The sequence below is a fragment of the Oryctolagus cuniculus genome, chromosome 4 (genome assembly GCF_051225735.1).
Source record: "Oryctolagus cuniculus isolate XC-2025 breed Fujian yellow rabbit chromosome 4, ASM5122573v1, whole genome shotgun sequence".
NCBI lineage: Eukaryota > Metazoa > Chordata > Mammalia > Lagomorpha > Leporidae > Oryctolagus > Oryctolagus cuniculus.
This window is the reverse complement of record NC_142870.1, coordinates 12,908,864-12,929,144: the sequence shown is the minus strand read 5'-3', so window position 1 is coordinate 12,929,144 and position 20,281 is coordinate 12,908,864. Positions and strand designations below refer to the sequence as shown.

Genomic DNA, 20,281 nt, shown 5'->3' with positions numbered 1-20,281 from the left:
TCCCTGGGTGTGTAGGCAGCCCCTCTGTTGATTGGCCTGTTCCTCTCCCCGCTGACCCTGGGTCCTGTGGAGGCTCCGGTTTAGGTCCCACTTCTAGAAACTTTTCAGGATCCTGTCTGTGCTCTGTGCTCTCTGCCCTCTCTGACGTCGTTAGCATCTGTAGCCTACAGCAAAGAATCGGATCCTGGCTTGTAAATAGTGTTGAGTGAGTCTCCGTGCAAAGTGATTCTAAAAGAGTTCATTGCCCTTTCAGATGCAGGAGGTCTTTCCGCCGTTGCACATGCCTGTCTGAAATCTTGTATGATTTTGTTTTTTTCAGAGACTTGAAGATAGAAAATTTGCTACTAGATGAAGACAATAATATCAAGCTGATTGGTATGACTTTTTTTTTAAGCAAAAGTATAAATGTTTTGTGTTGTCAACTCTCAACTGTGAAAATTATCCGTGGTGTGTTTGTAATCCCCAGATACCAATTCCAGGTCACATGCTTTTATTTCCAACGGTGAATCATTGTTTGGAAAATGACAATTAATTTTACTAGTAGTAGTAATTTAATTTAAATACATTAAACGTAATTAAGAAGATAATGATATTGTAATGTGACCATGAAATGAATTTCACAGCCCTAAATAAACATGTTTCTTTGGATTGCTTACATCACAGCTACTCTGTACATTCAGAGGGAGTTGAACTCTTTATTTGGATTAAGCAAAAAACATTTTTTTGGACAGGTAGAGTCATAGACAGAGAGACAGAGAGAAGCAAAAATCTTATTAAAACTAGGTGGAAAATAGTTTGGGTTGGAAATGCTGTCTGCAGCTTCACCATAGCTTAGTCTGCTTCTCTTTGAATACAGGGACATTAGGGGGAATAGGGGGATTAAGCTTACCTTCTTTTTAAAACATACAGTCATCCCTCAGTATCGATGGGAATTGGGTCCAGGATTTCCCTTGGAGACCAAAATCAGTGGATGCCCAGGTCCCTGATTAAATGGGGTAGTATGCAGGTAACATACGCGCATCTTCCTGTGCACTTTAAGTCATCTCTCGATGGCTTCCAACACCTTGTGCTGGGTAAATGCTGGGTAAATAGTTTTTGTGCTGTGTTGTTAAAGGATAATGACTGGGAAGAGAAGCTCTGTGTATGTTCAGGGCAGGCAATTTTTTTGGGGGGAGTGTTGGGGGGAAGAGGATATTTTGATCCTTGGTTGAACCCACAGATGCACAACCCAAGGATAAGGAGAGCCGGCTATGACCATGATCCAAACCCACAGAAGAACAGCTAGATGTCTGCTCCACGGGGAAGGAACTGTTCAGGGACTGTCACTGTTCAGGGTCCAGGAGCCACTGCTCTCTGTGGCTCATTGTCTGAAAACATTCGAGTTCTTTTCTTTTTGCCTGTGTGGCCGGTCTTGGCACCAGCTCGGGGCATTGTGTTTACCCTAGATATTAGCACCATCTTTTCTTCCTCTCTTTTTTCCCACCTCAAATGCAAGTAATGTCGTCTACCTCTGTGGCGTGAAAGAACTTCCTAGCAGAGGAAGAGAGAAGGTTCCTTCGTGAACTCAACTTCTGTGCCCAAGGAGGAACTTTTGTTTGGCAAGCCATGAATTCATCTCCAGATTCCACAGTAGGTCACCGCAGTGACTTGTTGGAGAGCCTGGAGTGGCAGTTGCCTCCTGGCCCAGTACTAGGCAGGAGCCTGCTGGGACTCCAGCCCTCATGGCTGCTTGATTGAGGACCACCGAGAGGTGTGGATGGATCATCCATTATTGGAAAAGTAACAAGAGGAAAGCCAAAAACAAAGTAGCAAGAGGAAAGCCGGAGCTAGGCTGGTCCAAAGCCAGGAGCCAGGAGCTTCTTTTGGGTCCCCCATGCGGGTGCAGGGGCCCAAGGACTTGGGCCATCTTCTGCTGCTCTCCCAGGCCATTAGCAGAGAGCTTGATTGGAAGAGGAGCAGCCAGGACATGAACCAGGGCCCATGTAGGATGCCGGCGCTGTAGGCAGACGCTTAGCTCACTACACCACAGCACCGGTCCCCAGACTTTCTTTCTGTTAAATTATTTTATGCTTAGCTTTTACTTGTCCTGGGGGCCAAGTACGGAAGCAGTAGAGCAAGACAGTGTCGAAATGCCTGCAGCTCCTTATGGGAACTGTGGCCTTAAACAGAGGTGTGTCCTGGGGGTCAGGAAGGGCGGGCCAGCTCCTTGCGATTTGTCTTTGGAAAATGTGGAGGTGACAGTGATGGAGTTGTCCTTACAGCAGCAGAGGTGGAGATTCTCAGGGGACAGCCTTTGAAGGTCAGATTTACATTCTAGTAAAAAGTAAAATAATTCTCTTCCATGTGGCATCGTGCGGAGGGAGGAGGCAGGTGCATGGAGCACAGGCAGTGTGCACATCCCCAGGGACCATCGCCCAGAAGTTTGCTTTAGCATTGCCGGCCTCACTTTCTTTGGCCTCTGTGCTTGCACTGTCTTCCCTTCAAGTGAAGCCACCAGATGACCATTTATAAAGCTATCCCGTGGAATCAGGGTGTCGAAAAGCAAATACTTTTATATTTTATTTATTTGAAAGGCAGTTACATGTTGAGAGGAGGTGGGTTGGAGGGGGGAGATAGAGAGAGAGAGAATCTTCCATCCTCCACTGGTTCACTCCCTAAGTGGCTGCAATGGCAGGGGCTAGGTCAGGCTGAAGCCCTGAGCCTGGAACTCCATCCAGGTCTCCCACATGGGTACAGGGGCCCAAAGACTTGGGTCAACCTCTCCTGCTTTCCCAGGTACATTAGCAGGGAGCTGGATTGCAAGTGGAACAGCCGGGACTTGAACCAGTGGCCCTATGGGATGCTGGCTTTGCAGGTGGCTTAACCTGCTGTGCACCACAAATAACCTTTTTATGAAGGAAAAACTTCCTCAGAAGATTCTGGAGGAACCAGTTCTCGTGAACACTGGCTGCACTTATAGAAAGTAGCTCACAGCTGGGTTAATGGAAGCCCCTTAGAGGAGACCTGTGTAAGCTGAAGAAGTCGCCTCCCTCAGCACCCACGGTGCCCCCTCGGCGAGTGTGATGGCTGCTTTTCGGATGTCAGCAATCATTTTGTTCCTCAGCTCTTAAAGCAGGCACTGCAGGTCCCTGGGATGAAGCCAGCATTTCAGGGAGGCGTCTGACGCAGCTGTTGACATCCCATATCGGAATGCCTGGGAGAGAGTCGTGGCTCTGCTCCTGGTGCCGGCTTCCGGCTACTGTGCACCCTGGGAGGCAGCAAGCGATGGCTCGAGTGGTTGCGTCCCTGCCGTAGGAGACGAGTTTTGTTCCCGACTCCCAGCTTTGGAATGGTCCAGCTCCAGCTGTTGCTGGGAGTGAACCAGTGCATGGGGGACTCTCTAAGTAAACAAAAATTGAAAAAATAACGACAAGAGAGAAACCAGGAGTCCAAACATTGCTGGCAAGGAGACACTGGTGTTTGTTAAGCGCTTTCAGCAGCCCTTGCTCATGACCTGAAATTGCACGAGACGTTGTACCGCCCAGGAGCCGCTGGTTAGCCCAGCCTGCATATCCTCATGTTTTGAGGGAGAAACAGCCGGTGCCTTGTGGGTTTTCTTGCCTTGGGCTTGGGCGATTTTGGATCAAAGGTCTCTGCTGCCTTCCTGTTCTAACTTAAAGGCCCTTTGAACCTCCTTTTCTTCAAAGGCGCCACCCAGTCATTTTTCAGAGGTGATTATAGCTATTATCATTTCCCCTTAATAGTTTCTCTTTCTTTGAAAGATTTTTGGTTAAATAAGTCCACTTAAGCCACGTTTCAAATGAACTGCAATTACCAGGAGTAAGATTTGATTCAATCAGGAGCTCTCCCCTCCCCCTTCAGAAACGGCCGTGTGTTGCTTGGTCAGAGTGCCTGAAGCTAACGCGAAGGACCCGCAACCCGGAACAGCTTTGCGCAAGTTCCAAAGCCGCGCTTCCTGGGACTTTTTATTTTATTTTTATTCTTTGAGATTCCTCTTCTCAGAAAACTGGCTGAAGCATTCACGAGATCTAACTGAGGCAGAGCTGTGTGGCATTACCAGGAGGTGGGCTTCTCTCTCGTTTCACAATCCTAATTGCAGGCATATGTGTAAACTTTTAGTAATTACAACTTTGAATATGAACTATGCATGCTGTGGTTACTGCTCTGTATCTGAAATGAAACCCTCTTGGCTAGATCAACATAAGTCGGTTAAAATGCAGATCCTATCTCTCCCACTCCCCACATCTTCTGCTAATTTATCATCTTGAAACTGTGCTTAAGATAAGGCCAGACCCAAATTCTCCAACTCGCCTGGGACAGTGGAGGGGGGTCTGGTCTGCGCTCTGCCTCTCTCTGCCCTCTGCTCTGCCAAGCCCTCTGGATGACCCAGGAAGTGAGCTCAAGGGATGCCCCTGTGCTGTTAAGGGGTCCTGGCTGAGATTAGGAATAGTGTCTTTTGCTTTAATCTCCGAAATTTAGAGTTACATTTTTCTGGGACAAGATTGAGTCTCCAACATGCCTATTCATGAAGCTTTCCATATTTATTTATTTATTAAAGATTTATTTATTTTTTTGAGAGAGAGAGAGAGAGAGAGAGAGCCATCTGCTGGTTCACTTCCCCAAATGGCTGCCATGGCCAGGGCTGGGCCAGGCCAAAGCCAAGAACCAATGAGCCAGGAGCCAGGAGCTTCTTCTGAGTCTCCCATGTGGGTAGCAGGGGCCCAGGCACATGGGCCATCTTCTGCTGCTTTTCCCAGGCCATTAGCAGGGAGCTGGATCAGAAGTGGAGCAGCCGGCACTCGAACCCACTGCAGGCATTGGCTTTACCCATTATGCCACAATAGTGGCTCTGTGAAGTTTCTAAAATAGTGCCCCCAACAGACAATCATCTTTATTGTATGGTACTGTCTTTCCATTTTTCCCTAGATAAATAGGTGCACTTACGCATTTGTTGGCTCATTAAAATTCCTTTAGGTTTTTTCAAACCACAAGCGGTGGAACAAGCCTCCAAGGTGAACCATGATGCAATTTTTCTCCCAACAGCATCTCTTCCCTCTTTTCCAGTTTCAGTGATACTCAGGGTGGGCTCTGAGCAGGGGCCCTGGGGTTCTCCATCTCCATCAGTGGGATCCAATGGGCTTTCTTGAGCAGGATGCGAGGTGTCTGCTGGTGTTGACTGGGCCATGGGCGGGGACGGGGTGGGCAGAGGAAGGGAGCCACGTAGGGGACAGGACGGGGGTGAAATGAGAGAAGGAAGTCACCGAAACCCAGGGGAGCGTGCGGCATTCTGCTTGGCTCTTTGGCCGGCCATGAGGTGGGTTTGGATTCTTCACCATGGGGGAATTTGCGAGAACCTCAGAGGCTTGGCTTCTCGGATGGGCTTCTCTCTAGAACAGCTGTTCATTCCTTAGCTTAGGGAACTCCGTGGCTGTGCCGTCCTGAAGCATAGTGTTGCCAGTCCCCGGGAGGACTCCCAGCCTGGGTTTCTGCCTCCCGAGCTTTCTTAGTGCAGGTGGAGACACGTTAGAGCCAAGGAGAAAAGCAGTCATGAAACTGTACGTCATCCTGCTGCGGGAGCAAGGGCGAGGGCTGGCTCAGGACCTGGAGCCGGTCTCTCCCGAGCCCTGTGTTCTGTCCTGGTGGGGACGGGGGGGGGGGGGGGTGTGGAGGGGTGGAGGAAGGGGGGAGGGGGGAGTTGGGTGTTTACACCCCGGTTCAAAGGAGAGCTTGGTTGTGATGAGATCAGCTCTGATGGAAGACAGACATCAGATGGGGGCACAGCACCAGCCGCTCTCTCTAATTACCTGTCAGCTACAGTATCTTTAGGATCAAAAGTAAACAGGCACAAAAGGCCCTGGGCTTGCTTTCCTCTCCCCAGGAACAAAGCAATGCCCTGGAGGGCCCTGGAGGAACTTTTTGAAGACTTCCATGGAGTGAACACATTCCCCCTGCAAATGGCGGGGGGCACATGACAATCCGGAGAAAACCAGTCTCCTCCAGCTTTTCCCCACTTGGAGGCCAGCACCCTGCACCCCCAGGCCCTCTTGTTGTTCTCTTTTCCCTGTGTCTGTCCTTTTTCTGCGATGGCATTGATTTGATGGGGATGCATTGCTGTGCGCTCTAGCTGGTCCCCACCCCCACCCCAGCTATGCAATGCTGCAGCCCCCACCCACCTGACACCCTGGAGCCTTGAGCCTCACAGCCAGGGGTCACAGCCAGGGGTCACGGTTAGCCTCAGAAAATGCTTTCTCTCCTTGCTGCCTCTTTGTGTTTTTGTTTCTTGGTTTTGGTTTCTCTCCTTCCTCATCATTGTACAGATTGCTAATTCCGGGCCGCCTTTGTTTTCCCCTCTTTGCAGACTTTGGTTTGAGCAACTGTGCGGGGATCCTGGGTTACTCCGACCCGTTCAGCACGCAGTGTGGCAGCCCCGCCTACGCCGCGCCCGAGCTCCTCGCCAGGAAGAAGTACGGCCCCAAAATCGACGTCTGGTCCATGTGAGTTACTGGGCCCACAGACGGGAGCGTGGCCTCCTGCCCTGCCCGCTGCGCCTCCCTCCCAAAGAGCCTGCCAGTGTTTGCTGAGATGTGTGAGAGGGCGGGCGCAGGGCTTCCCAGGAGCTGGCCGCCCCTCGCTGTCCTGCCCAGACTGGTGGGCCCTCACCCAAATGCACTGAGGTGTGGGAGCAAGAAGGCAATGGTCTGTCCTCCTAGAGCTCCCATTCTGGGCTCTTGGGTGCCCCCTGTGCCCGCCCCAGTCTTGAGGACCTTTCTCTCGCCAGCCACCTGCCCCATAAAACTGCTTCTGGGGGCTTAGCCGTGCTGCTTGTGGGACTTGGTTCTCCTGGTCTTCTGCCTTCTGCACACGGCCTTGGCTTCTGCACACGGCCCTGCCACCCACCCACTGCCCTGCCTTCTGCACACGGCCCTGCCACCCACCCACTGCCTTCTGCCCATGCCCTGCCTTTTGCCTTCTGCCTGCCTCTGGCCCGTGAGTCCTCACCCACAGTGGCCTCCCTTCCTCCGTCTTTCCCACCTCTGTGCGTGGCGCTGGCTGCTCCCCTGGCCTGGAATGCTGGTTCCCAGCTCTGCAAATGCTGCCCTCGCCCACATTCCTATTTTCATCCAGGGAGCCACTGCAGAGACCCCTCCCTGCCGGGGGTCCCCTGCCCTCCTCACCCCTTTAACTTCCCCTTTGGCACCTGCCACCGCCTGTCATTCCCCTGTTTGTAAATGGACTCCTTGTCTGTTCCCTCAGTGGGGAAGGACACTTCTGGAACAGCTAGGGAGCTCGTGTATGCTATGTGGAACACTGTGAAAGGGAGAATTTGTGCAGGGGACGAAGAAAGGAGGCGTGGGAGGCTGAGCACCCGGGAGATCCTGCCAGGGTGTCCTGTGACCGTGGCGGCATGGGAGACAGGTGACACAGCCCCCCAGGGGAAGTGCTGTCAGTAGGTTGGAGAGCAGCGGCCGTCCATCCCCGAGTCCTGCTCTTGAGGGGACTAGATAGTACTGGGTTGTCCCCAGTTGTCGTAGCTCAGCCTGGGGAGGGGGGCCCTTTCCAGACCTCAAAGTCCAGAGTGACACGTGAGTCGTCAGAGCTGTAGAGGGTGCCCAGGTGGAGGCCCGGGACGAGTGTGACCCCATTCCTTGTCATCAGCACGGTGCTGAGGCCTCTCTGGCTGGCTGGCTACACCACGGGGAGCGGATCACCTCTCCTGTCTGGAGAGACGTGGGGGTACGTGGCGGGGGGGCAGCTGCAGAGCCATCATTTTGCAGCCTGGGCCTTTGTTCTTGCCCCTTCTGCCAGGTCTCTTGACTCGGGAAAAGAATTCACTAAAAGTTAGTGAGCACCAAGGCTCCCTTGCTCAGTTCTGGGCCCCAGGATTCAAACAGAGGGGCCTGCTCCCCACAGAAGGGTCTCCCTAACCCCCTTGGCCTGTTGTCCCCTACTCTGTCCCTACCCATTAGCCAGAACTGTGACTCCACCCTAATGGTGGTGACAGGTGGCATTGGAAGGGACATGGAGGGATGGAGGTGGCCCCAGGCCAGGATGCCCCTGGCTCCAGGGGCAGCTGGGCCTTTCTCTGCTAACCTCCACTTGGTTGAATTTTTCCCCAAGAAGGTTGTGTATGGCTGAAGGCACTCTGAAGAGCGCTAATGGGGCCCCACTCTTAGTCCTGGTGAATTAAAGTCACCTCCATGGAAGACCTCGGTCTTTCTCTTCCCTGCAGCCCAGCTCTGGTGCTACTGGGAAGGAGGAACGAAGGAAAAACACAAAATATTCATTCCCGTGGTGGTGGGAGAGAGGGCAAGCCTTAGTGTACCCGGCTGTTCTAGGTTCCCGGGAGTCATGTTTGATGAGGGCTCAGTGGGCCGAGCCAGTTGTGTGGCCACACTCTGAGTGCAGAGGGCAGAGAGAGAGAGAGAGAGAGAGACCTCATCTCTTGATGGGGTGAGTGACTAGGAATTTGTGTCCTTGTGTTTTTAAATAATCCAATGCACTTGTCTACTGTTAGGGAGCGAAATGTGTCTCCCACGCCCCTTGAATATATCAAAACCCTAGCCCCAGTGATACTTGGAGATGGGGCCCTTGGGAGGGAATTATAGCTGCTGCTTGGTTTCCAGTGGGGTTGAAAGCATTGCAAGTTGAGAATGCATTTGATACTCCTGTCCCACTGAGCGTCACAGCCCCGCAGCACCGCGCACGGCAGGGTGTTGGTTCTGTGCCCTCCCCATTGTGGGGCTGACATGGGGCATGGCCGCCACCACTGCCCAGCCTCGTGGGAGGAGCTTATAGCATATCAGCTTATGGATTGCTCCCAAGCCATCATAAAGTTGAAAATAGGAAGTCACAGCCACTTAAATTGAGTGGCTAATCTGTGGTTCCAGGTGAGACTCTGAGGGTGGGCCTAATGAGAATTAAATGTCCGTAGGGATGTCACAGAGCTTGTGTGTGTGTGTGTGTGTGTGTGTGTGTGTGTCTTCTCTGTGCCATGTGAGGGCACAGCAAGAAGGTGTAGCCGTCTGTAAGCCAGGAGGAGAGTTCTCAGCAGAACCCAGCCATGACCCTGAACTTGGGCTGTCTTCCAGAGCTACAAGGGCATAAATGTCTGTGGTTTGAGCCCAGTCTGTGGTATCTGGTTATGGCAGCCTGAACAGACCGATACACCTCTGTGCCTCCGGGTCTCACCTGCAAACAAATAGAGTGGCAGGTGAAGCCGAGGAGCAAACCAGGAAGGCGTCGGGGGAGCTGGACCTGCTGCCTGGGGCGGGCCAGCGCGGGACTCGGGGAAGAGCACACTCAAAGGCCCGGGTCCTGCTGGCTGTTCGTTTTGGAGAAAACATAACACTTCACAGCCTTGTATAGGGGATATTAATTTCCCACTGCTTTGGGATAGTGTGTGTGTGATAGAGGTCGGGTTTCTGTTTGGTGCCCAGGATTCTGTTGCCAGAATTAGAAATGGAAAAACCCAAAGAGAATTTCCTTTAACAAGCCTGCATAGAGTGCAAACGGAGCCGGTTCTCTCACTGGGGTAGATCCTGGTATTACAAACTCTCCTTTCTGTTACTATGAAACAACAGAATGAAGAGTTTACAAAAGCCAACTCCCAGGCCCTGGGTGGGTGGGGCAGGGACTTTTTTTTCTCCAAGAGGTCTGAGGCTGACTTAGGAAGAAAACCCACTGGTCATTCCAGGAGACCCTGGGAAAGAAAGCCCTTCCCCTACAAACTGAGCCTCCAAGCTCTCCCCCAGGAAAGCAGGAATGGGCAACATGAGTGAGAAAGGTGCCCTCTTCAGTGGAGGATGGCCCAAGCACTTGGGCCCTGCACCCGCATGGGAGACCAGGAGAAGTACCTGTCTCCTGGTTTCGGATCGGCACAGCACCGGCCATAGCGGCCATTTAGGGAGTGAACCAACGGAAGGAAGACCTTTCTCTCTGTCTCTCTCTCTCACTGTCTATAACTCTACCTGTCAAGAAAAAAAAAAAAAAAGAAAAAAAGAAAGATACCCTCTTTCTGGGAGAGTTTCCCATTATTTTTAATGGTCATTTTCTGCGGGACTGCAAAAACAGCCTTAAAGTGATTCACTCCTTCCTTTACTCCGGACAGCTGAGAGCTAGGTATTTGCCCGTGAGTTTTGCGATTTCAGACACAAAACCCAAAGAATCCATCCTGCTGTGTCAGGTCTTTGTTGCTGCCAGTTAACTTCTCCTCTGGGTGACAGGTATGCTCGTTAGCGACACTGTCCTGGAAATTACTACTGAAGTCGAAAAGAAGAAAAATGAACTTAACTTGCAGCGTCATCAGATGCTCACCCGAGAACTTCTGTGAGTTCCCGAAAGCAGAAATGGAGATAGCTGGCTCCAAAAGATGGAGACTCCGGCACTGTTTTCGGTGTTCTCGTGGGGCCCCTGGGGTGGGCAAGGCCCTCGTGTGAGGACCTGGTGCCTTGTGGAGAGTCACACACCACACACCCAGGCCACCTTCCCCGCTCAAGGAATCCGTGTTCACTTGGGGCTGGGCGTGGACTTTGCATCCCCGGTGCCTTTTGGGTCGGTGAGCTGGCTGAGAGGCACGGTCAGCCCTGCCGTCTCCACGGAGTGAGACAATGCGTTGTCAGTACCCCCAGATCTCAGCAGCTTCCCACAAGGAGCAAGTGAACCAGGAGGGTGTTTTCTCTGCATCCCGCACACCCTCCAAACGAGGGGTGGCAGGAGAGGGAGGTGGGGACAGGAAACTCATGCTCCTTTTGAGGAATTGAGGGGGTTTCAGTTATTTTTTCAATTTTATTTTATTTATTTATTTGAGAGGTAGAGCTATGGACAGAGAGGGAGAGAGAGAGGTCTTCCATCCGCTGGTTCACTCCTCAAATGGCTGCAAAGACCAGAGCTGAGCCAATCAGGAGCCGGGAGCTTCTTCTGGGTCTCCCACGTGGGTGCAGGGGCCCAAGCACTTGGGCCGTCTGCCTCTGCTTTCCCAGGCCACAGCAGAGAGCTGGATTGGAAGTGGAGCAGCTGGGACGTGATGAGATGCCAGCGCCGCAGGCCGAGGCTTAGCCTGCTGTGCCATAGCACCGGCTCCGGGGGTTTCACTTCTAAGAAAGAAGCTTCCTTTAGCTTCTGAGTTTTCTCGTTGATAAAATCCAAGACTTGTTTCTCTGTAGCTAGCACGTCCAGTGAGAGTAGACGACGATAAGGAGAAAGGAAAAGGAAGCAAAGTCTTGCCACGCACAAGGAACAACTTCTTGGTGACACGGACCGTCGAGCGGAGCAGCGTCGAAGTCCAGAGCTCCCCAGATGTGCGGATCTGTACCTGCTCTTTCAGGCCCTCACGTGGGACCTTGCACTGCGGAGAGCTGATGCTGACAGATGGCTTGGGACCACTGTCAGGTGGAGAGTTACTGTGAAGGAATCACCCAGAGGCACCATGTGGCCCCTGCGTGTTGCTGAAGTCACCAGGGATTTCGCAGGGAGCCATGACGCTGTCTTCCCCCTCCACCACGGGGGGCAGCACCCCGGTTCCCTCCAGTGAATCAGATTAGGTGTCGGGACCACCCCTTGGCCGCAGACTCAATTCCAAAGATGCCACATCTCTGCTTCTCAGGGCCTCTTGCTCTGCTTCCAGCTGCCCTTCCGTGCCGCTGTTTACATTGTGACATCAGATTCTTCCGTTCCACCCCGCCTCCTCCGCACGCTCCTCCACTCAGCAGAGATCCCACTTACTCCTCTCTGCTCCGAAACATTCTAGCCGTGTTGGCTTGTTGTCCCCTGCCCCTTCCCAGTCCCCGGTCACTCTCTCCTCCTCTCCCTTTACATCTGTGTTTGACTCCTGGGGGTCGGCCACAGAGAGCCGAGAGCCTGGGGCTGTATTTCAAAACGTCCACCAGGACATTCTGAGCGTGTTTGCAAACGCCCCGTGATTCTATGGGATTACCGGGGTTTTAGACTGCATTCCACGTCTTCCCCGTGGCATGGTCGCATACTTCTGAAGTGTCAGAGGGAGTAGATTCCTCTTTATCCAGACATTAAACATGCATGAAATCTCTAGGCGACGGGGTTTAAGAAGCTGCATCCGGTTTCCCTTTTACGATCTCCTAGGACGTATGACTATTCACGGAGGTTTCCGTTATTATTTGACACCAAGGAGCAAATGTAATTGTAGTTTTTTTTCCTGTTGTTCTTTTTTTAAAAAACTTTCTTGGTGCAACACGAGATCACAGTTGTCCAACACTTAATTTATGCCAGGTGCACCTTTGAGCTCTTTCTATGGCTCAGTTCTCTTGTGCCTCTTGCAACCTGAGATGCGGGAACTCTTAATTGTCCACAGTGTTACAGGGGAGGGACCCTGGGATGAGACAGAGTGAGGTCCTCTTTAAGCAGCTGTGACTGTCTTTTGTTGATGATAAACTTCCTCTAGAACAGTGGAATTCTGGACTCAGCTGGGTCGTCAGAATGTCTGCAGAAGCCACTGGCTGGATCCCAGCTGGACCACAGAGCTCCCTGGTGCCATCTTTAAGACAGGCACCTGTTCCCTAACCTGCGGTGCTACCCACGTACCAAAGGGACGCAAAGACTAACGTAATATGCAGTGGTGTGGGGAGAGTTTTGACGTCTTTCGAAGCCAGTGGGTGATGGGGAGGCAGGCAGTTGAGTGTCTGTGTCTCCAAGAAGAAGGAAACCTTCACCAAAGGTTAGAGTTGAGCCCCTTGCCCCATGCATTCGCCAGACTTCTTCAACTGGGTTTCCCTGCCGGCGCCATCACGTGCCCCTCCTCCGCATTCTGCACTGGTTGACGTACCCCACCTGTGATAGGAAACCCACATGTCCGCTAGAGGTAAAAAGAAATATAAAGGTCACAGAGCAGAAGTCTTCAAACGTGAGTGTTGTATACCAGGCTTTTAAAGCATGGGGCGGGGAACGGGTTTTCCTCAAGGCCATTTGTGCATTTACATGACATCATTCGTGGGCCATACAAGATGACCAACTCAAAACTCAGCCTGCTGTGGGTTTTTTGAATTTCGAGTCCCACCTGTGGTGGCCTTGGCAGGGCCAGGCCAAATGATTTTGCATACGTTCCCCACCCCACCCCTGTAAAGGGAAGAGTATTCTTGGTTACCCCACATGTGAACATCTTATTTTTATTGAAATGTGACTGTCATGTGCACAAACCCAGGATTAACCTTTTATGTTCAGCCTCGTATCACTGAAAAAGCCAGAACCGATTTACAAGGTAAATATGACTGAGGCCTAAAAGCACCCGAAAATGTTCAAGTCAGCGACGTTCGTCAGATGGCAATGGCTCATGTGCTGGGGAACAGAATCGCTGTACCCGGATGAGTATCATTCTCTCTGCTGGGCACAGGATCTTGGGGCAGCCAAGGTCTGTGTTGTGATGACCCAGCGCTCTGGCAGGCTTTGTTTCTGATTCAGTCTGGAGGGGGGCCTGGGAATGTGCATTTCTGACAGCTACCCAGTGTTAACGCTCGTAAACCAAGGACAGCATTTTGGAAACCACTGCCACATTCCAGTCATCAGGAAATTTTTTTTTTTTAAGATTGACTCATTGATTTGAAAGGCAGAGTTCTAGAGAGAGAGAGAAGGAGAGTCAGAGAGAGGTCTCCCATCTGCTGGTTCACTCAAATGGCTGCAAAGGCCGGAGCTGTACCTCTCTGAAGCCAGGAGCCAGAAGCTTCTTCCAGGGCTCCTACATGGGCACAGGGGCCCAACTACTCGGGCCATCCCTCTGCTGTTGTCCCAGGCGTACCAGCAGGGAGATGGATTGGAAGTGGAGCAGCCAACACCTATATGGGATGCCAGCCTCCATCAGGAAACTTTGTTCTCTACACATTCACAAGGAAACTTCAAAAAGTTAATGGAAAATGCAAAAAAAAAAAAAAAAAAAAAAGAAGAAGAAGAAGAAAGCTAAAATCCATATATATGAGAGTTCTTAAAAATTAATAGAAAATGAGTCTGAGGAAAAAGCTCTGCATGGATTTTGATTGGCTTTTGCGTGAGAATAACTTATCTTTTGATTCCAGTTTCCCACAAACTTTCTGAAGAGCTTTGTAAGCACAGAAGCATCATTAGCAGGTTGAGTCTGCCTCTGGTCCTTTCTCGTCATTCTGTGACAATAAAAGCGATGACTTTTGCTACAAGGTATGTGTTGATCAACTCAAATGCAAAAGCAGGCACTGAAGTTGAGTGTGCGCCCCGGTTACTGTCTGTCCACGGCTTTGTGTGTTACGAAGAAGAAAGTCAGAACTGACTTCCCGGGCAGGTGTCCATGTACCACCGCCTGAGAAACACAGCGTGGGTTGAGCATCACTCGGCAATGATGTGCAGGAAAAAAATAACGGTAAAAAGGACCGAGCTCTTTGTCTGTCAGCATGACAAAGGCACACAGAGGGAGCTGGAATCAAATCCTGTATCATGTTTTATTTTCCCTTTTAGCTCAAATCCCTCCATTCTGTTGAGATATTGGGTCTTTGTTATACAGCATGAACACTTTAAGTCTCATTGATTACATGTACCAGTTGGTGTGTGTTTGGGGCAGAGACCCAGCGGGGACTCTAGACCATGTCACGATGATGTACAGAGGTCCTGGGGTGGGGAGGTTCCGGTTCCAGTTCCGGTTTTCACATAGGTAAAATGCTGGCTCCCGGAGAGCACCTGGCCTCGTTCTGCAGCCAGTGGGCGTAAGATGTGGGCATTGGCCTGGTGTTGGGAAGCCCTTCCTAGTTGCCCAGGGTGGAACGGGCAGCTTTGGAAGGTTGGGGGCCATCCAGTGGTCTCCAGTGTCTTCATGACAGGGGCTTCCAGCCATTAAAGCCATGTGTCCAGGGCCTATTTGTGTGCAGAACGTCTACGATGTAGGGGGCTGGGGGGTTCTGAGCTTCCCCTCTTACCAGTCTCCAACAGTCACCCAAAGCAAGGATGTTGAATTGGAGCTGAAACCCATCTGAAGTGCATCCCAGCACAGTAGGTTCTCAGAGGCATCACCACCCCCATTTTTCCTCCCTCCCACCCCCCGCAGTCTCGCCCAGCTCCCTCAATCCCGTTACTCTGCCTGCCACTGGTCCAGCTCTCCAGATCTGCCACTTGGCATGTCCCCTCCAAATAGATGTCTAAATGCCTGCTTGCTCTTCTTCCATTGCTGGCCATGGCTTCCTTCCTGACCTTTCGTAGCAGGTGTACTGGCTTTACTGTCACCGTCTCCCGCTCCTGCTTCTGGGCCCCTCTCATTGACTTATGTGAGATGCCCACTCCCCGAGTCTGGCCGTCAGACTGTCAGTCACCTCCCGTGCATCTGTTCCCTGAGGACTGTGTTCTGCAAGTGCTCTAAACGGCTCTGTATTTGCCTTGTTCATTCCTGTCTTCATTTCTTGGTTTATGCATTTTCTCCCTCCATCCCTACATACAGCCAGCCGAAGGTAGAGCAGTTCACACACACACACACACACACACACACACACACACTGGTCTCCATTGCAGGTTCCTTGTCTCTTAATTAAACCTCTCCTGTGATCAAAAGCAGCCCAGCCCCACCTCTGCCCCCTCCTCCCCACTGGTAGGGATTGTGTTTATTTTAGGTGTGCCTGTTTCTCCCTATACTGAATCCAAAATGGCAGCCGCCGCTGGTTCCCCCATCACCAGCGTCTGTAGCCTTGCCCGAGACAGAGCAGCATCCAGCGACTGTTTGTGGAATAGACGTCTACGTGTCCGTCTCCCTGCCTCCATCCTCTGTAGGCTCTGAGCCAGGACCAGGTCTCAGCATGGGCCTGAAATGTGAGAATGAGCTCCGGCACCTGTCGGGGTCTGGAACGCTGACATTCGTGGGATCAGGCCTCGGGGTCTGAGTTGCTTCTCATTGGATTTGTTTTGACTGGGAATCCTGCTGCCTGTGTTTAAAACACAAACCCCCAGTGCTTTTCAACATTTGCAACCTCTGGGTAGGTGGGCGTTGCATCCCGATCGGGAACTCTCTTCAAAATGGTGTTCAGTTTGCACATCAGCAAAGTCAAAACCCTGCAGGAAGATGCTGCTGTTCTCTACGTTGGCTCTGGGCAGCAGCGGTGAAGCCCACCAGCGGAGAGGTGGGGCCAGGGCCCGCGGCAGAGTCGCACAGTCAACAATAGCATGAAAACTGAGGCTAAGAGACCACCGCAAGCAATCTCTCTGGTTATGGGCAAAGCGCCAGAGAGCTTCGCTTCACGGGGCTGAGGGGTCAGCGGGCACCTCGCCAGGCTGGGACTGGTGCCCCTTGTAGGGCAGGCCCTGTGTCTGTCGGCCTAGCCTCTCCCAGAACCCAGCTCGTGTACTGGGCGTGGAAAACCCCATGATGGCGAGACTCCTGTTACTCACGTCGCCCGGCCCTTCTTCCTGTCCTTTGGTCTGAATTTCTTCTTCAATATTCTTAGTGTGCCTGTGTTTTGATTAAAGCCCGTCTTGTGGGCTGGGGTGGAATTTTGCACTGATAATGTCAGACTGGTGCTCCAAAAGTTCTAGATCTGTGGTCTGCGGATTGGGGGTGCTCAGCTTGTGTAGCATTGAGTGCGAAGGGGGGGCCCCGGTTTACCAGGCGGTTGCTCAGGGCGCTCGCTCCTCGGTTTCTCCTTTCCCCATAGTTCATTGTCTGGGTCTCCACAGTTGATGTTCTTACCCCCGCTGAGGGTTCTGGGAAGAGGGTGAGGGCCTGCTGAGGTCAGCATGAAGGTGACAGTGCAGCCATGCTGCTCAGTCCCCGTGCTCCTCGCCCGTCCTCCCCACCGTGGAGCCCTGGTCTCACGCGTTGGTCTCTCCTTTCAGAGGTGTGAACATGTACGCCATGTTGACTGGGACCCTGCCCTTCACCGTGGAGCCTTTCAGCCTGAGAGCTTTGTACCAGAAGATGGTGGACAAGGAGATGAACCCCCTCCCCACCCAGCTCTCCACAGGTAACGCACCTGCTGCTCTCTCTGCACCCGGGGTCTCAGGGCGTCTGTCCTGCCTGGTGCAGGGGTACAGCAGTCCCCTCGCATGCACGGTAGGACACACAGCCCAAGGTCGTCCACTGATGCCTGCAACCCCACAGCGTGAGGGGCCCTGTACACACCTGTACTGTGCTCTCTCCTAAACATACGTTACTCTGATAAAGCATAAATAAGGAGAGATCTGTAGCAACAACCTAATGAAGCAGAACTGTGTACCTGGTAAGTTACTTATACCTATGAATTACTTATTTCTGGAATTCTCTATTTAACGTCTTTGGACTCTGGCTGACCGCTGCTGTGGATGGGGGTAGTAGCTACTGCGCTGGCTCTGTGGCCATGGAGTCCTGCCTCTCCCAGGACTTCAAGTGTCTTTCTGGCTTTGAAACCAGGTCTCAAGAGGTGGTTGGGTCCCGCCTCTCACAGCAGCCGCTGCCTTCATCCCTCCCCCCGCCCCCACTCCACCCTGCATCCATCCCTGTTGCATTGTCATCTCGAACCCCAGCCTCCTCCTGTTCTCCACCTGAAAGATCCTGGTAGGCGTGGCTGTTTGGAGACTCGCCCTACTGTAGCGTTGACTCGGAAAGGGGCTGTGCCTTTTGGAGTCCCCTCGCTGGAAAGAAATGCTGGTTGCTTTCAAGTCAGGCCTGTGATTGGTTTTGTCGCTTGAGTTTTTGAGCAGTTCAAAAGGTTCTAAATAGGACAGCGGTTCCGCGGCTTCCTTAGACTGAAGCGTCAGCTGTGTTTGGAGAAGTCCTCTGGCACTTCCCAGTTTGATCGCAGGTTTGGTTTTACAGCCAGTCAATTAGTACAATTTGATCTTTGGTTTGGTTTGCAACCCACTTCAGGCTCCTGGCCTCAGCTTGGTTTAGCCGGTCGTTCAATGGGCTCTTTAGAATAAACTCCGCCTCACCAAGATAAAGCTTGTGGGGGAAAAATTCCTGAACTTCAGTTTCCGATACTGGCCTGGAATAGAACGTTTTCTTTTACGACTGTCACACACTTTACTCTCCAGTTTCTGAGGCATCCGTGCACAGATCCGGGATTGTTGCGTTTGCCAAGTGAGATCCCAGAAATGCACGCTTGTGTTGGAAACGCTGGATTCAGCGCACCCTCGCGCCTCTGTCAGGCAGAGCGTGCCGTCTGTCCTCGGGCAGACAGGCGCAGGATTTCTGCTCCGAGGGCCGTAGCTCGCGCAGCTAGGAAATGCTCAATGGATTGCTAGGCTGGGGCCATGGAGCTTTCGTCGCGGTCCTAGGGTTGCACAGCGCCTGGAGACCTGTGCATGCGTCCGTTCGCTCCCTGCGCGCCTCATTTGCATTCACTTTCTCTACGACTGCGTGTCATGCACCCGTAATGTGTGAGGATGTTCTGGGTGCCCGGAAGACAAAGCACACACCAGACTGTCTTGATCCTTGTCAAGTCTACCTATCAATGGGCAAGCAATGAGGAGATAAATGAGTGTCTTGATGTTCAGTGGTGTGAGTGCTCTAGAGAAAATAAATCAGGATAAAGAGATAAAGTCGTTTTTTAAACAAGATTTAAAATAATGTTTTTATTGTGTTATAATTGTAGATTCATACACAGTTGTAATAAGTAATACAGATGGGGCTGGCGCTGTGGCATAGTAGGTTAAGCTTCCGCCTGTAGCGCCGGCATCCCATAGGGTCGCTGGTTCAAGTCCCAGCTGCTCCACTTCCAGTCCAGCTCCCTGCTGACGGCCTGGGAAAGCAGCAGAAGATGGCCCAAGTGCTTGGGCCCTGCTCTCACGTGGGAGACCTGGAAGAAGCTCCTAGCTCTGGCCGTTGCAGCCATTTAGGAAGTGAACCAGTGGATGGAAGACCCCTGTCTCTGCCTCTCTCTCTTTGCAACTCTGCCTCTCAAGCAAATAAATAAATCTTTAAAAAAAAAAAAAAAAGTAATACAGAGAACTCCACCCAGTTCCTCCACAACAGTTGTTTCTTGTTTAGCTAGTGAAATATCACCATTAGAAGATCAACATGGATGAGGTCTGTCGGCCTTATTCAGATGTTGCAAGGCTTATGTGTGCCCATGTGTGTTGGTGTTGATTTAGTTCTGTGCACTTTGATTCCACTTAGATCTCTGTGATGTCCCCACGGTCAAGCTGGGGTCCAGCTCCATCACGAGCTTCCCTGGTGCTGGCCCTGGAGCCACAGCTGCCTCCCTCCCTCCCACCCTCACCCCTGCCAGCAGCTCCTGTGTTCCACAACTCTGTAATTGTGGCATTTCAAGAATGCTGTGGCGGCACTTCAAAAAGTTCCTAGAAAATGGATTAGAAGACAAGCTGGCTTTGGTGTGTGCAAATCCACGCCCGTGAGGAGTCTTCGCAGAGGTCATGGGAAATGCATATTATGAAAAGACTATGCATGGGCTTCAATTTTTTTGCTACCAAATATAAACTTGTCGCTTATTCCATTTTCTATGAACTTAACAAAAAAAGATTTATTTATTTGAGAGGCAGAGTGAATGAAAGAGAGAGAATTATCCATCTGTTAGTTCACTCCCCAAATGTCTACAACAGCTAGGGCTGAAGTCAGGAGCCAGGAACCCCATCTGGGTCTCCCATGTAGGTGGCAGGAACCCAAATATTTGGACCATCATCCAGGTGCATTAGCAGGGAGCCGGATTGGAGCTGTGGAGAAGCCGGGACTCGAGTCAGGCGCTCAGATATGGAATGTGGGTATCCCAAGTAGGGACTTAACTCACTGCACCCACCGCTCTGAACTCTTTGAAGTACCCCCTATAACCCGTCCTTTGCAGGCTGTACTCAGTGACTTTTGATCGTGAAAATTAAATTTACCCTTAAAGAAGTAAAATTGCACCCTTAAAGATGCTAGAAAGATTCCAAAGGCAACGCCAAGGGAGAAATACTAGACGTGCTCTAGGTGGTGCCGGCGTCCCGGGGCCAGTGGCTCCGAGCAGACGCCTGCTCCTTCGGCCTTTGGCTCTGCACGTACTTGTCAGGGTGGATATTTGCATTCCTGCAACACAGGTGCCGTCGGGACTTGCCAAGCGTGAATTGCATTTCGAGACCTGATTTCCCAGGCAAGGAATCTAGTTCCCGCTTCACCTTTTTCATCAGGAAGGAGCGATATAAATCTCTCTCCTCAACCACAGCTTTAACCCTTTGTGCCAGGCCTCACGGGTGATACTGGTGCAGGGGAGGGTCTCTGGGGATGGGGGGCGGGGGTGGGTCTGGGCTGCCGACCTGGGTGATAAAGCTCAGGGCTGGGAACTGACCCAGCGAGGGAGGCCAGCTCTGTGCACCAGCTGCCAAGGTGGCCTAAGGGCATCTT

At 51.9% G+C, this 20,281-nt stretch overlaps 1 protein-coding gene across 2 annotated transcripts in view; it reads left to right on the top strand.

The window, feature by feature from the left end:
• HUNK (hormonally up-regulated Neu-associated kinase) overlaps nt 1–20,281 on the top strand; it is a 108,321-nt gene that overhangs the window by 56,762 nt on the left and 31,278 nt on the right. For both annotated transcript variants that reach the window (XM_051859488.3, XM_051859489.3), the window contains exons 3-5: nt 320–375; nt 6,359–6,494; nt 16,804–16,931. In XM_051859488.3, coding sequence (XP_051715448.3) covers nt 320–375; nt 6,359–6,494; nt 16,804–16,931 — 320 coding nt within the window. The remainder of the gene's footprint in view (nt 1–319; nt 376–6,358; nt 6,495–16,803; nt 16,932–20,281) is intronic.